Source organism: Paramormyrops kingsleyae, chromosome 13, assembly GCF_048594095.1.
Source record: "Paramormyrops kingsleyae isolate MSU_618 chromosome 13, PKINGS_0.4, whole genome shotgun sequence".
NCBI classification, from domain to species: domain Eukaryota; kingdom Metazoa; phylum Chordata; class Actinopteri; order Osteoglossiformes; family Mormyridae; genus Paramormyrops; species Paramormyrops kingsleyae.
In genome coordinates this window covers 24843673-24859240 of record NC_132809.1, presented here as the reverse complement: position 1 = coordinate 24859240, position 15568 = coordinate 24843673, and the positions used below count along the sequence as shown (strand labels likewise).

Genomic DNA, 15568 nt, shown 5'->3' with positions numbered 1-15568 from the left:
GCGACGATACTGGAGCATCTGCGTGTTTGGGTGCTTGTTGCGCTACTGCGTACAGTGGCGTACAGTGACTTAAACACTTCTACTAGATATTGTTAATAAACTCAGACCGAGCCATATAAAGCTAACGCAGTTATAAGAGTTTCATTTTGTTTTGTATGTTTGTAATGTGCTTGAGAAATAGAATCATAGAATGTATTATATGTGTGTAACAGCGGCATCGAAGCGTAATACAAGACATCAGATTGCACTCATGTTCAGGTCATTAGTCTTTATTTCAAAAATGGAGTCTTTATAATATTCTCTTAGATAAAAATCATTATACAAAATAATATCCAATTTGTGAGAATGTCTTATGAAAGTCTGAAGCATTTGATCAAAAGCTGCTTGCCCATCTTTGTCGACTTAATCAATGGTTTGTGTAATATAATCATGGGCGTTTTTATAGCGATGCTATAGGAGCGTCACGTGAGGCTGCTGCTCAGCAGCGAGGTTTGACGCTCTCCGTGCCTCTGGGGGTGACGAGCCTCTTGAGGATGAGGAGCTGCAGGTATGCAGCTGTGATGATGAGGGCGCTCTGGGCGGCAGACCACCAGGTCACGTAGCTGGCGTTGGATAGGAGCAGGTAGTAGTCTGCCCCTTTCGTCATGCGCCCGAAGTTATAGTGCCGCCACATCTGCCATATGTTACCCTGCAGCTTTTTAGAACTACTCTAAAAAGAAAGAGTAATTTGCGGTTATTTTCAGTAAATACATTTAACGGCAAGTAAAGGTCATCCATAAACTTTACAGTAATTAAGTAGGTAGTGCTATAAACTGCCTAGGCGAGTGTAGAAGAGAATAAGTTATGCATTTAAATAGCCAAAATATGTCATGTAATATCCAGGCATTTGCAGTGCTACCTCAATCTGGGACAGGGTGTCTGTGATGTTCCTTCTGCCATCCTCCGTCTTTGTCGTGTCGCCTGCACCCTTGTAGTAAACCCCGAAGTTCAGGAAGACCTGCATGCTGCCAAAACTATTGTGGGCGTTGGTGAGACACATCTGGTAAAATCCTAGAGTTAAGAAATTACACATAAAAATCAGATATCGCAAAATATGTACTCCACGTAAATTATATGACATATGTTTGTGAACTAGCCAAACTGCGCATTGTAAATGTTTAAACATAAGCTATATAATCACACTGAAGTGTTTGATGTACCGGAGGACGAAATAATTCAGACAATAAGATAAAATCACATCAGGCTGTCAAACTGCTTTTGGCCAATAGGGGGAGAAAAAGTGATTAAATACCCCACGGCACCCAGTCGCTTTGGATAAGGAGCCACATTCATAAATAATATGAAAAAGAAGTTAAATGCCGAGGTTCTAATTATTACAGGCGATTTTTAAAGAAAGCATATTTTCACATGTGAGGTAATTAAAAGTGTTTTACATCGAAGAAAAGCCAAAGCCTCTTCACCACTTGTGGCTCAAACTTTAGCCAGCATCTACTTTGACCAGGTTTGTGTCCCTTAAAGATATACATTTTTCGGAAATGTAAACTTTATTGACTTAAACTGTTCTTTATAATTGCTGTGGTGTTATTACCTGTTTCTTGAGTCTGGAAGTTAATTTGGCCAACGGCATCATTTGAGGAGGTCTCCAGAAAACCCTGAGGGGTTAGGACCCTGACTGACAGGCGTCTGTCATTGGCCAAACCGCTGAGCTTCTGTACCTGTGCAGAAAAGAGAAAAGCCGTCAGCATGGCATCTACTTCAGAACATTCACTGCAAATGTAGTAAAGTTCTCAAGGTCATTAATCTCAATTGAAGACAACAGACAACACATATTAAAGTCCTTTATGTCTCTTTTTTGTATCATAACAGAATTCATAGTCAGCAGTATTTAAATAGCTATTGATCCAGTGCCTTTGAGATAAATTATTCACAAATAAGAGTATGATTCTCTAAATAGGAAAGACATTGGCTACTGTCTGGCATGTAGCACAGTCACACAGAGCAATACCAGCTCATCAGGTCTCCAGCATCTTTGGACTTACATGAGACCAAAATATTCACATGCAGGAGCACTGAGGTTTCAAACAGATTGGGAGCTGATGGCTAAGGAAACAGCTCACCAAGATGTTTATCATTAATCCCGGTGCCAAAATATCCAGCCTTGCAAATGTCTGTTATGCGGCTACACTGAAATAAAACGTAATACCAAAGGTAATCTGGATTTTTAAATGATATGTTGACACTAAGAAGAAGGACGTATGTTAGTGTATAAGAATTTTTTCGTCATGAGGCATCTGGCCACTGGGGGTGGTAATGGGGGTGTTCAAGCAAGCCTGGCACCTGAGGAAGGTGGAGATAAGGTATCACTTCACCTGAAAGAGGCAGGTGATAAGCCCAAGGAGAAGCAAGGCTCCAGGTTACATACTTATTGTAAAAAGCTACCAGAATGTAATGCTAGTTTTCCAGAGCTTAGTGAAGCTCCCTAAATCCTGTCATTGACTGCTTAGATACCAAAAACAATCTCACGCTGTCAAATACCATTCAGTACTCTACACTGTCATCCTGTTCTTATTAAAATCACAGAGACGGATGACTGCACAAGTGGTTCATCAGGTCACACGTGTGTGAAACATTTGGCTGATTACCTGACATACCAAAACGCCTTTTTTCCTAACTTGAAAGCATCCCAGTCGGCCCAGTCCCATCCGCCGGTGTCCTGTCCTTCACGCCCGGCCTGTACTCACCATGTATGTCAGGTAGAAGCGGCCGCTCTCTTGTGCGAAGTGCCAGAAGCACTGCAGCCCCGAGCCGGGCAGCATGATGGTGAAGTCGTAGTGATCGGATCCCCAAAACGTGGCCCGTTCCCCTCTGTCAGCAAGCGGTTCTGTTTTTTGCCCCCCATCACCACGTCTAAGCAGCAGCAGCAGCAGGGAGCAGCAGAGCCGAACGTGCATGACCTGCATTCACACTCACGCTCACACTCACACACATGCTGTGGTGCAGCTCAGCGGCTGCTATCTGATGGATTTAATGATTAACTCCTCCTGCACTCCTGCATTACACGTGTGCTTTATTAACTTTAAGGTGCGTTCAGCGGCAGACACAGGAAAATCATAACGGGCATCCAACTTCAGAGGTGTTTGTACCTCATCACTAAAAGAAAGGTCTTCCGCACCACTGAAAATGTGTTTTATAGCTGTGCTACAAAGCTTGTAGAATAACATGGGCATTATTTAACACATTCATTTATCTGACACTTTTACAATTTTTGTGTGTACCATGGGATTTGAACTGATGACCTTTTTATTGTGAGCTACAGGAGCCTTTAAAATACAAACCTCCTTCTTTTAGTTAAAGTACTGTCCTTTTATTTGCAACTCTTAGTTGAGAACAGATTACATGATTATCACTCTTGAATAAAAGCTGATCCCTCTTGTATAAGAGCTGATCCCTCTTGTATAAGAGCTGATCCAACAGGTAACCAGCTCAGTAATAGGTAAAGCAACATGGTGGGTTGCCAGGCTGTGGGCACCGTGCCACCGTGGGGGCGACTTCGAGCCGGGCCACAGAGAGATGCCTCAGCAGCGAGGCTTGTTGCTCTCTGTGCTTGTTGTGGTTTTGAAGAGCCTCTTGAGGACGAGAAGCTGCAGGTATCCAGCCGTGATGATGACGGCACTCTGGGCGGCAGACCACCAGGTCACGTAGCTGGTGTTGGATAGGAGCAGGTAGTAGTCTGCCCCTTTGCTCATGCGGGCAAAGCTGTAGTAGCGCCCCATGTGGAACACGTAGGCCTGCAGCCTGTAGGAACTATCCTGTCAAGCAAGAGCAGGAACAGCTGCATGAACGTTCTGCTGAAAATGAAAAGGTTACATTTTATTTGTTTAGCAGATGCTTTTATCCAAAGCATCATGTGTCTTATAAGAAAGCGAGGTCATTCTGCTTCTGGAGAAATTGTGGTTAAGGGCCTTGCTCAGGGGCTCAACAATGAAATCACTCTGCTGATGCTGGGATTTGAACCAGCAACCTTCCAGTCACGGTTTTCGTAACCTGCTGAGGCAAAAAAACACCCAAGTCTCCCATCTAAGTACTAACCAGCCCCAACTCTGCTTAGCTCCCTAGATCAGATGCATGCAGAGCAGGATGACCACAAAGTAACATAATTATCTCCCACGGATACGAAACTGAAAGCCTGTAAAGGCTGCTCTTGTCCACGCTGTAATTCAGGCTTATTAGAAACATGACAGTTGCTACCTAGAAAAATGACAATCAAATTCAGCAAGATTCAGCAGTTGTCTTAAGACCATCACTGGTTTCAGGACATCTGCTCTTAGACCGGCTCCTACCTGAATGATGGACAGCGTGTCATTCAGTTCTTTCTGCTTTTCCTCCTTCTCTTTCCCTTCTCCTGCACCTTCGTAGTAAACCCCGAAGCTCAGGAAGACCTGCATGCTGCCCAGGCGGTTGTGGAAATTGCTGAAGCACATCTGATAAAAACCTGTGTTCAGAAAAGCCACCAGAGCAGTTGCTGAAGTGCAGGAGTGAGACGTTTCCCCAGTAATGTCCCACAATGCTGATGTCCCTCCCATCCTTTAGTGTATGAATTCATATTCGGCAGACCCATGTGGGAGGGACCTCCAGGAGAGAGTGGCTCTTTACCTGTCTCTCGTGCCAGGAAGCTGACTTGGCCTTTGGCGTCGTCGATCATGGAGAGCAGGAGGCCAGCGGGAGAGTTAACAGAAACAGACAGACGCCTGTCGGCCACCCCTGTCACCCACTGCACCTGGATGCACAGGCACAGCAAGTCTGCAGGCCACAGCCAGACACTAACATCTTTATATGGAATCAGTGTCCTGTCTGATGGATTCCCCAGTTTGACAGAAATGTAACAATCTTTTACTAAGCCCGTCTATTTTTGAAAACTATAAAAGATACATTATGGACACAGAGTGGACCTTAGGTCAGTGATTTCAGATTTCCCTTTGTTTTCTGTGTGGTAATTCACTCCATTCCCTCACTCCTGTGAAATGGCTACCATCCATCCAAATGCAACAAAACAGGGGAGACTTTGCATTAAGTCACAATATCACAGATCTCAAATGAGCGCCTGCATGGTCACATCCTCCGGTGGCAGCTGCCAGCGGGTGCGTCCGCTGTCGGACTGCATTATCACTCTCATCTAGACACACATCTGCTCTGGCAGACACTTTTGATCTCATTACTTTCCAGTTTTCAATCCATGAGCAGTTATTTCTCAGTACTCATTGCAGGAGAGGCAATACAGCCTCTGATCAAGTTAGTGTTCACATTGATTCCTGAGAGAGCAGGCGGTGCTGCACGGTCTGATCGCCCAGCCACCACGCTGGTCAGGGAGAGGGACAGTCTGATAGGCTCACCATGTAGTTTAGGTAGAACTTCTCCCCTTGATGCACGTGGTGCCAGAAGCAGTCCAGAGCCGAGGCCTGCACCACAATAGCGAAGTCGTATTGGTCCGAGCCCCATAAGAGCTCCTGACCCGAGGGGCCGGCCCCCGGATTGGCCCCGGGCCCCCCGTGTGCCGGGCCCTGGAGCACGAGCAGCAGCAGGATCAGTGAGTAGCTCAGCACACGTAGCATGATATGCCTGTCATGGGCCGAGGCAGGAGCCTGGTGCAGACTGCAGCCAGAGCTGGCAAATGATTAACTGTCCATATTGTGGGAAATGAACATGTGCCGTGAGCCACTCTTACATTAACACGTCAAGGCCAGGAAACAAGTCTCTCCCGAAGACACTCGCCTACGGGCACACGCGGCTGTTTGGATACCCGCCTACGGACACACGCGACTGTTTGGATACCCGCCTACGGGCATGCATCACTGTAAGGATACCCGCCTACGGGAACGCATCACTGTCAGGACACCCGCCTACGGGCATGCATCACTGTAAGGAAGAAATCAACACACAACACATTACTTTTATTACCTAAATGAAGTAATATTTATTTACAGAAAATTATTAAACTGCATCAGTAACCTTTTAAAGGTCAGCATTTCTCAAAGTACAGTAGGGGGGGAGGAGGGTTCACTTTCACCCAGCACCTGGAAGCTGCCCTCAGCTGTCAGGATCACCAACCTCACCAACAAATGAACGTGTGATATGCAAAAAGCAATAAACTGCCCAGCCCATAGCTAAATCACCAGCAGCTCCAGTTTCCACATTCTTGGCAGTCTCAGTCTGGCTCCTAGTCTTGAGGATCACACCATCTTCAGCTTTTTCATGGTCCTCCATCTGTCCTTGATATTCACTGGGGTCCGGCCCACAAAGGGGAAGCTGCTCCGTATCTGGGCCCAGCTCCCTTCGCCGTACTTGGCCACTCCCGTCTTGAGCCACTCGCTCTCCTCCACCGTCCACCTCTGCGGAAGACGAACATGACAGGAAGAGGTCCCTATCTGTCAGGACAGACCCCCCCCCCAACCAACCAATGTCACATGACCACAGCATCATTGTTACCTTCTTTAAAGTTCGGCCTCCAGAGCCATCGCCAGTCAGACATCCCCTGGAGCCTTAGAGAGCAGAAGAAAGATAAAGAGCGCTGTCTTCATCGGACAGGAGGCGCTACGGCAGCCCGTGCCCCCCCCCCTACATCTCCGTTACCGTCTTTCGTTGGCGAATTGAACAAAGACTCCTCATCACTCCACTCAGCCTTTGCTCCCTTCACCACTGCAAGCACTCTGGACCTGCGGGAGAAGGCGTGAATGCGTGAGGAGGAAGGTCATGGAGCAGAGATGACTGGGGAGAGTCAGCGTGGCCCAGGGACAGCTACCGTTTCCCTGGGGACGGCGAGCTCCGCGCAACCCTGTCCTGGTCCAGGCCTTCCGGAGCGTCCGACATGTCCGAACTGTCCTCGTCGTCATCGGGGAAACGTCTTCACAGGGAACAGGGACCATAATTATCTCAGTGACAAACCTCAGATCTTCCTGAGGAGACGCTGGCTCTGGCTCACCTGTTATATGTATCTCTCCTGGAGGTCCTGTGGCGGGGATGGTGGCGGGTCAGGGGGCTCCTCTGGGGACTGGCTGCGAGCTCCTCCTGATCAGCCACGTGCTCCTCCTGATCAGCCACATGCTCCTCCTGATCAGCCACGTGCTCCTCCTGATCAGCCACGTGCTCCTCCTGATCAGCCACGTGCTCCTCCCGGCCTCCCGAGGTCTCCTCCTGGCTGGCGGAGGACTCCAACTCGCTGGGCTGACTGTCGGGCTCCATAACCAGCCTGGACACAGTGTATGGCCTCTGCTGGCCCTGCACAGGCATCTCCGCCTGTGAGGCCTCCCTGGGACTGCCAGCGCCCCCTGGTGGCTGGGCATGCAGAGCGGGAGTCCGTGGGGAGGTGTTGCCCGCACACTTGCCGCTCTCCCCTTGCAGCTCCTGCTCTAGCGCCTCCTGCAGCTCGGTGAAGGTAGTAAGTAGGCCCTGCTCTGCTGCCAGCTGTGTGAAGGCGGACTTCAGGAGGCGGAGCTTCAGGAAGCTGAACGGCACAAGGAGGGAGGAGATGCAGGAGTCGCTACAGGGTCGGGTTCAAATCCCAGCGGGAACCAGGAACCAGCGCCCTGAGCCCTATGTGAGACAATCTGTGCACCTGGGTCCTGTTATGGTGCCACTGTCCTCCGGCTCCGTCGGCCGCACCGAGACGCCGTCCGGTTCCAGAACCGGTTCCGGTTCGGCGACCTTGTCGTCCGCCGCCATGGGTCTCAAGGTCTGGACCTTCCGTGCCATCTGGAAAAAACCCAGTGCTGGTCAACCTTCACACTAGGCAGTCTGAAATTATGCTTGGCTGCTGCTCTATCCTAGGCAGCCCCCAACCCCTCCCCAAATAAATTGCATGAACCGCAGTGAAAAAATTCAAATGTAACTTGAATGTTTTGTATCCATTAGGAAGTACACACAAGTTTGATAAAAAAAAAAAAAAGACTAATAATGAATGTGTATACGGCTGTGGTTTTGGCACAGACAGGTTTACCTTGAAGAGGAAGGGTTCAGAGCTGGGGAAGAGGCTGGCAGAAAACTTCAACATGTCTTGTCTAAACTGCTGAAAGGTGACCTTCTCGAGGGCATGGTGTGAGCTGGTCCTCTGCTGTGCCAGTCTGAGGAAGATGCCACCCTGCGGGACACCGATGGCACAAGGGGAAGTATCAGCTTCTCTACCTGCTACACAGAGCAGCTACAGAGAGGCGCACCACACCAATACTGCCACACACCCCACTGAACGTGAACACAGCTGGCAAAGTGACGGCACCAGAAAGGAGCTTGCCGCAAGTAAAGGCCTGCGCTACGGAAACCAGACAGCTGAGAAAACTCACCCGTCCTGTCGGTCCTTCAGGGAAGTATGTATGAAGTCGGTCCTCAGCCTTCTCAAACTCTCCATTCTTAAGGCACAGTACCACGATCTGCAGTTAAAAGCGTATCACTAAGAATGAACGGTAAAAAAAATATCAAACATCAAAACAGAACGATCTGAACTGGGAGTGAATCCGAGCTTTAGCCACTGGTTTGTGTGCGACCAGTGTCTCGTGTAAAGGCTGAGTGCCATCATCAGCCTCACTGTCTGGGGGATGTAGCACCTGATAATGCACCCAGACAGAAACCTTACTTCCTTTTGAATGGACTTCACTGGATGTAATGGGAAAAATGTATCTCATGCGAGGGCTGGGAACATTCATCAAAACAAAATAATCAAGATAAAACAATTATTGTGCTGCATTTCCTCTTGCTCCCATTTTGCTTGTGTAATAAATCAAGCCGTTCCCAGTCGCATTTTATTTCTCATTTGAATTATATTTGGAGTTCAAGAAATCCACTGTATAATAATTCCAAATTCAATTTACAGTTGAATAAGTGTGATCCTAAAAAAAGCACAAAGTGGCATGCAATCTAAAAATCTTTCCAAATAAATTAAAATAATCAATTCCAGTTCAGGAATAAAGGGCTGATAGCAAAAATAGTGCCATTTCAAAAAAGTTAAACCGCAAAAGAGTACAAGATATATAACAATACTCGTGCAGCTTCAAATGTACATCAGCACAAACAATCAGATCAGATTTCAAGTTCAAGTAACACTGCATATAAGAAACCAGTGGGAGTGCTGGGTATAGTTTCTTCAACACATCCCAGCAACCAATTATCCTCATATGTAGCCAAAACATAACCTATGATGCTTGAAAAGTCGAGCGATTCCCTCATTGTGCACTTACACTGGACCGATTTGCACACCTCACTCACCTCTGACGAATGCAGGGCATTTACAGTATTAGCCATATTTACTAGCCATGTGGGCCTATTCAGTAGTATGGCAAGTACAGGTGTCTGCAATGACATTAATGAAGCTTCCATTCAATTTCATTGTAGCATATTTGTAACCTTAATTAATGTTATTACTGACACCTGTGCTTGTTATACTGTTTCATGTCAGTCTGGCTGCCATTGAAAAGGCCCATTAGCGATATGAAAGCATGTGACGCTACCTGCTATCTCAGCGACAACATAAAAACCAAAGACCACATTTTCTGGAGATGTTCATGACATTATGATCTAGCTTTCATAAAAAAACTGATACATTTTATTATTTGTTCAATTTACAGAGCTGGACAATAGTTTTAAAACAATATAAGGACCACTTCTGTGAAGCTTACATTAAGGTAAATATAGCCAGTCAAAATCATAGCCCATAACAATTGTGTGATGTCATTCTGCTAATCTCCGTCAGAAATCTCAGCAAGCTGATATTTATAACTGCGTGAGGAGAAAAAAAAAGATGGAACTATACTAATGCAGGGTGGCAGCGAAGCTGATATTTACTGCCTGTACTCACACATCCTAACAGAAATGCTCTTCCTCACTTCACCAGACCACCGTGCGGAGCCACATCAACTCCCCCAACTACAGCAATCTGCTAAACCTGGGCCAGATCTCACCATCTCACAGATGGACTTGTGGACTCTCTCCAGTTCCTGCTGAGGCACCTCCACTTCCTGGCTGATGGACTCCAACACGGACAAGGCAGACTCCAGGGGGGTGCAGGACTCCTGAGAGTCGAAAATACAGTCTGGGGACAAACAGAATGCACCTTCAGGTCTCATTAGGCAAACAGCACACACTCCTCCTCCACTAAATGCCCTGGGGCAAGCCTAACCCCACTTACACATTTACATGGAGACTATTCAAAAAATTCTGGACTGTGGTGCTTGAATTGTTGCAATAATATTTGTGCATCAGCATTTCCCTATCAAAGTAGTGATAATGAGTTTGGAAAAAGGAGGAATTTCTCACCCAGCCTGTCTCCTTCGTTTATGCGGGACAGGAACTGCATGACACGTATCTTCTTTTTCCCGATGTCTGAGAACTCGAAAGGCCGAACCAGTAAATCTGTAGAGCACCAAAACAGACACATAGCTGGTACACATGGATGATACTGCAGTCTTTAGCCAAAGACTGTAAGAGCCAAATAGGAGGTGCAGACACTTTTATCCACATACCACTGAGGGATTAGGATCAGCCTGTCCCAGGAGCATTTTGGGTTTAAAGGTCCTGCTGAAAAGGCATCTTTTCTGGTATCAAGCCCTAAACTACAGTCATGTACTCTTGCATACTCAGAAAGCCCTTAGTGCAGTACTTCTGATTCTGATTTTAATAGCTGTCTTATTGGGTTCTTGCTGTGTTTGTATGTACTGTACAGCTTTTGCTACGACACTGCTTAGTGTCTTAGTGGCAGTAGTGTCTTAATGGTTAGGGAAGCGTACTTGTAATTGAAAGATAGCTGGTTAGAATCCCCAACTGGCAAGGCACCACTGAGGTACCCTGAGCAAGGTACCACCCCCAAGCACTGCTCTCCCGGCGCTGAATTAGCTGCCCCCTGCTATGTCACGATGTCACATATGGGTTAAATGCAGAGGACATTTCGTTGTTGTGCACTGTGTGCTGTGGTATGTTAACAATAACCACTGATCTCTAAATTATAATTCTAAATTACAATGTACCAGGGCATCCGTTGGAAGCCTATTCGACTATTTACATATAAAAACTAAATCATCACGTTGCTGAGCAAAACAGAAATTCGGCGCTTTAACATTTTCCCGCGGTCATGTGAATTCAAAACACCAGAGCCACCAGGTGTACTCGGCCGAGTAATTAAAACTTACTTTGTATAATGTCCCTAATTTGAGAGAAGTCGTCGTACCGTCCATCCCTAAAGGCTTGCAGCGCGGAAAACAAGTAGTAATCCAAACTCCACCGATTCACCATACGCTCCAAATCGACAGTTTCATCATTTCTCTGTCCGCAAATACGCGACAAATTCTCATTTACCGCCATGTTCTTCCCAGAAGCGGAAGCTAAGCGATGCAACTTCCGCTTCAGTAGCCATGATGGTAAGGTCAAGCCGCGCTGCTACTACTATGCGGGTTATTCTTCTGCAAGGCGGGTAATTATTAGGCGAGCAGTGTGTTCTAAAGTGATTAGAATTAGAGCTAGACATTTTTGTCATTTTGAAAGTCGCTTAATCATTTTTCATCAGTGAAAAATTTAATCAGTTCATCAGTGTTGGGACAATTTGCAAATCCTTCGGATTATGCAGAAAGTAATACATGTATATAAATGTGTGTAGACTTATATTGAATTGAAAATCTCACGTCAGCCAGCTGGCCAAATTTGGCAATCCTGGGTTTGCGAACAAAATTAGAGAATGACTTGTTATACTTGACAGTTTTTGATTCTGATCTGAAATATATTGAAATATCTGGCAACTCCAATCTGTTTGGCAACATTGCTAGGCATTTTGCACAGTGGTGGGCCTCTCCAAGGTGACTGAAACCCTACAATGTACAAGGGTGATAGGATGACCATTTTAACCAGTTGAAGAGAAGTTAGTGATTACCAAAAGCTTAATTTATCAAATATTCAAGCTGCACAAAGAAATTAAGTCATACATGTCCCAAATTAAAGGCCAGTCACACCCAAGATAAGCACACAAGAACAGCACATGCAAGAAAAGGGTGAGGAGAACCGATCCAAAGATCATTTCAGTGATGAAAGCCAGTTTCATTTAGTTGGTTCATATGTGAAATATTATGTGCTGCTTTAGATTTGATAAAGACTCCACCAAAAGTGTGTGAAGAAGTCAGTAAAGTTGGGAGGGGTAAGTGTCGTGGTGTTTTATGTGTTCCCTGCCACAGGCCTCTCATATGGCTACCTGAGAAGGTGAATGCTAATGAGTATCAGAACCTGCTTCAGCACCATGCGGTTCCTTCCCTACGAGCGTCACCCAGTCAGCCAGTCATTTTTATCCAAGACAGTGCCTCTTACCACACTGCAAAACCGGGGAAGCAATTCCTCAAAGCTGAGAACATCTAGGTGATGAAATGGCTGGCCTAGAGTCCTAAAAAATCTCAGAAATTTTAGGAAGATAATTACCGATAAAGTTCTGGCAAACAAAGCCACTACAATTACTGAACTGTAGAAGAAACTGGAAGACGAGTGGAACAAAACGAAGTCTGACCAGTGCATGAAATTGTTTATGTCCTGTGGGTGTTGATGTACCAAAAGTACACTTCCAAATAACCTAGATAACATTAACCAAATAAGTCTAAATGCCAGTGGTAAGCATGGTGCATATAGGCATGGAAGTGCCCATGCTATGCAGGATGTACTCAATATTTTATTCTTCATTGTCACTGTACATGACAGTTCAGTAAGTTTGGGATTGCAGCTCCCGAGTGGTGCGAACAAAACACAAGACATAACATTTAATAATATGTACAAAACACAAAATAATCAATAAGTATGCGCAAGGTACAAATGGATAGGTAGTATACGGTGGTGCGGTGTGGGGTATTGAGAGTGCTTTAGTGTCCAGTTCAGCCTAGGTACCACATGGGGGTAAAAGCTGTTCACTAGTGTGGCCTTTGACTGCTCTGTACCTTTTACTGGCCTTGTGCCTGGGACTGGCTCCCACCACACACCACACTGACCAAGACATCAGTGTCGGCTAAATGTGGTATTTTGTATCTCTGTATGTGTATATTGGTAACAAAATGGACAACTTTATAATGCCATAAAAGTGAACAGAGAAGTGAAAAAAAAAATCTCTTTGAGCTCAATCAGGCTGGCACTGTTACAGTTGTATTCCAAAATTAAATCTTCATTTTAATGTAATATAACTCAGTATATCCTTTCTATAATTTGCTATTGAATAAGCTGAGTCAACAGCAGAGCCAGAAATCATAGCGTGGGTTGGCTGGCAGAAAATCAGGTGAGACAGTCACATAACAATTATCTTGGTGACAAACACACACTACAGACTGAACAACATTTTCTTTTTTTATTAATGTTTTTAAAATAGCCATTGGTGTTACTAAGACCCAATGAACTAAGAGAAAGAAAAATCTGTTAGCCTCTCTACAGCACTTTCTCTCTGTAAGAACACACACAGACCTGTCAGACACAATTGTTTTATTGTAGTGTATTACTGGGAGTGAACACTGAATGGGTGGGCCCAGGACCACCCACTCCCACCCATGCCGCTGTGGTAGACCTGAGCACAAGCAGACAGGAAGCAGGGTAGGCATTTTGGCAAATGATACTTATAAAAATGTTCAAAGAACAGTGAAGCACTGCAGCATATCTCTGTCCCACTTCACTTACACGTCCAACTCCATCTTACCAGCTGCGGAGGACATTGACTGTACATTTTAACATTGCTGATGTGCCACTGATGACAATGTATACAAACACAGAAAAAGGAAGACAGAAGAAGCTGATAAGAATCAGACTTTAAAGACGAGCTGGGCCTCTCTCTGCCTCCAGACGCAGTGTGAACTGTCAGTTGCACAACGGCTCTGCTGTAATCTGAGGTGCACACAGCAAATGATGTAACTGCCCTCCCCCCAGCCCAATCCCTGCTCTGTGCTGCTGCTCACAAATCCAGTCCAAGCATCTCAGAGTAGATTGGGGGGGGGGGGGGGGGAATTGAGTGGCTTTGACTGCAGGCATTGCTGGATAAATAAAATGGCAGAAAGAATTAGTTTGACTGCAAAACCCCAGGACACTCAAAAGAGAGAAGCTGAAGCTGCGGAGGTCTGCTCCGAGCTTTTCCCGAAACTGCAGAGGTCTGCTCCAAGCTTCTCCCGAAGCTGAGGAGGTCTACTTTGTCTGTTCAGAGCTGCTCCTGAAGCTGAGGAGGTCTCCTCCAAGCAGCTGCTCGTGAAGCTGTGGCGGTCTGCTCCAACCTGCTCCCAAAGCTGAAGAGATCTGCTCCAAGCTGCCTCTGATTGTATGTCTGGCTTCTATGCTGTGAAATATCAATATCTTTATACCTTATCAGGTGACTTTGGGTTGATTGCAAAAGCTCACTTGATAGATATACACACATGCATACATGTATGCACACGCATTTGCACGTAGATATTTTAGTCCATATCTTCAATAGGTTGCTTCCCCACCAACCAGAAGAGGAACTGCACGACTGCATGAATGACAGGTGCTAAAAACAAAGCCACACTGCATTCTCTGTACATAATACGGCTGCTAAAATAAAATTTAAAAGGGGGTCTCGTTTGAAAGGGAATACTCAGATGGATGTACGTTTACATCATTCATTAGGTGAGATAACCATTTAAAGCAACATGTTAAGTACCAAAGAAAAAAGAGCAATTATGTAAAGTGGTTGATTTTGGGTTAAGCTGGAATATGAAAAATGTTTTAAGAGATGCTTTTAAAATAACACATCTCTCCTGAATAGATACAGGCCCAGCGGCCAAGCTGACAGCTCAGAGAGGTTGGGGCTGATCTCTACTTTCTGCTTGTGCTCTGCTGTTCACATGGTAAGAGGGTCAGCTTATAAGTGAGCTGGGAATGGAGAGCTGATCACGATTCAGGGCTGAGAGTATTATCGGCAGACGTGCCTAGATGTTATATGAACAGTTTAAGCCCCAGAACACTCAGCATAAATATAATCCCCTCAAATCGCTCACAAATCCATTCAAGCTCCGATGGGCGTGTTTGATATTCGAAACCAGCAGGATGGGAGCATCGCAGAAACCTTTGAGCGCTGATTCATGCTGCTTAGGGGGCTGTACCCTGTGATTTAAGGCGATCCCCCGAGCAGGAAAGGTCAGTTAGGGTCAGGGTTAGGGTGTGAGTGAACGTGTAAGAGCACTGGGGTGGACGGCATTGTGTCATGGTGGCATCTGTCCCTGCCTTGAAGTCGGATTGATGTCCACAGAAACCGCAGCCAGGAATGCTATCGCAAATTGCCAAATAGAAAATAAGCCAAGCAGCTACTTCTTTGGAGGAGACTGGCACATCAATACTGAACCGTAACAGCAGCCGAGAAAGCGGTAACTCGTCCAATGGAAGCATTTCATTCTGTCTAAGCCTACATGGGCACCTAAGTACGCAGCCGTCTCACTAAAGCTGGTATACGATCATGGAGCAGCAGCAGAGAGGGATGTGCTCCGGAAACATGCTGAAAGACTAGAGGCTGCCGGCAATTTCTGCAGATGCAGAGGATATACCTTATAGGGTACCGGTCAATATCTAAAATAAA

General features: G+C 46.0%; 3 protein-coding genes across 3 annotated transcripts; all 3 read right to left on the bottom strand.

Annotated features, from left to right (window-relative positions):
* Positions 1 to 266: 266 nt before the first annotated feature.
* LOC111843569 (transmembrane emp24 domain-containing protein 6) lies at positions 267 to 3179 on the bottom strand. Its single transcript, XM_023811239.2, has 4 exons — positions 2742 to 3179; positions 1589 to 1715; positions 899 to 1050; positions 267 to 709 (listed from the first exon to the last, which is right to left on the bottom strand). The coding sequence occupies exons 1-4, from the start codon at positions 2958 to 2960 to the stop codon at positions 479 to 481; spliced, it is 729 nt and encodes a 242-aa protein (XP_023667007.1). The 5' UTR covers positions 2961 to 3179; the 3' UTR covers positions 267 to 478.
* Positions 3180 to 3328: 149 nt separating this feature from the next.
* On the bottom strand, positions 3329 to 5787 carry LOC111843564 (transmembrane emp24 domain-containing protein 6-like). Its single transcript, XM_023811235.2, has 4 exons — positions 5391 to 5787; positions 4654 to 4777; positions 4341 to 4492; positions 3329 to 3809 (listed from the first exon to the last, which is right to left on the bottom strand). Exons 1-4 carry the CDS (start codon positions 5607 to 5609, stop codon positions 3576 to 3578), a joined length of 729 nt encoding a protein of 242 aa, XP_023667003.2. The 5' UTR covers positions 5610 to 5787; the 3' UTR covers positions 3329 to 3575.
* Positions 5788 to 5946: 159 nt separating this feature from the next.
* On the bottom strand, positions 5947 to 11405 carry terfa (telomeric repeat binding factor a). The gene is made up of 11 exons (XM_023811149.2): positions 11166 to 11405; positions 10297 to 10392; positions 9942 to 10072; positions 8331 to 8417; positions 7991 to 8131; positions 7610 to 7746; positions 6977 to 7498; positions 6797 to 6898; positions 6628 to 6710; positions 6484 to 6536; positions 5947 to 6386 (listed from the first exon to the last, which is right to left on the bottom strand). Exons 1-11 carry the CDS (start codon positions 11335 to 11337, stop codon positions 6228 to 6230), a joined length of 1683 nt encoding a protein of 560 aa, XP_023666917.2. The 5' UTR covers positions 11338 to 11405; the 3' UTR covers positions 5947 to 6227.
* Positions 11406 to 15568: the final 4163 nt, after the last annotated feature.

What these genes read in the sequence shown, in the direction of transcription:
- LOC111843569 (XM_023811239.2), bottom strand. Translation starts at nt 2,960, where the DNA reads ATGCAGGTCATGCACGTTCGGCTCTGCTGCTCCCTGCTGCTGCTGCTG. An exon ending in CTTCCAGACTCAAGAAACAG is followed by an intron (nt 1,051 to 1,588) that starts GTAATAACACCA and finishes TCTTAACTCTAG; the next exon opens with GATTTTACCAGATGTGTCTC. An exon ending in ACACCCTGTCCCAGATTGAG is followed by an intron (nt 710 to 898) that starts GTAGCACTGCAA and finishes CTTTCTTTTTAG; the next exon opens with AGTAGTTCTAAAAAGCTGCA.
- terfa (XM_023811149.2), bottom strand. Translation starts at nt 11,337, where the DNA reads ATGGCGGTAAATGAGAATTTGTCGCGTATTTGCGGACAGAGAAATGAT. An exon ending in CTGAACCCTTCCTCTTCAAG is followed by an intron (nt 7,747 to 7,990) that starts GTAAACCTGTCT and finishes GGTTTTTTCCAG; the next exon opens with ATGGCACGGAAGGTCCAGAC. An exon ending in TCGCCGTCCCCAGGGAAACG is followed by an intron (nt 6,711 to 6,796) that starts GTAGCTGTCCCT and finishes CTTCTCCCGCAG; the next exon opens with GTCCAGAGTGCTTGCAGTGG.
- LOC111843564 (XM_023811235.2), bottom strand. Translation starts at nt 5,609, where the DNA reads ATGCTACGTGTGCTGAGCTACTCACTGATCCTGCTGCTGCTCGTGCTC. An exon ending in AGTTCTACCTAAACTACATG is followed by an intron (nt 4,778 to 5,390) that starts GTGAGCCTATCA and finishes CTGTGCATCCAG; the next exon opens with GTGCAGTGGGTGACAGGGGT. An exon ending in ACACGCTGTCCATCATTCAG is followed by an intron (nt 3,810 to 4,340) that starts GTAGGAGCCGGT and finishes CTTGCTTGACAG; the next exon opens with GATAGTTCCTACAGGCTGCA.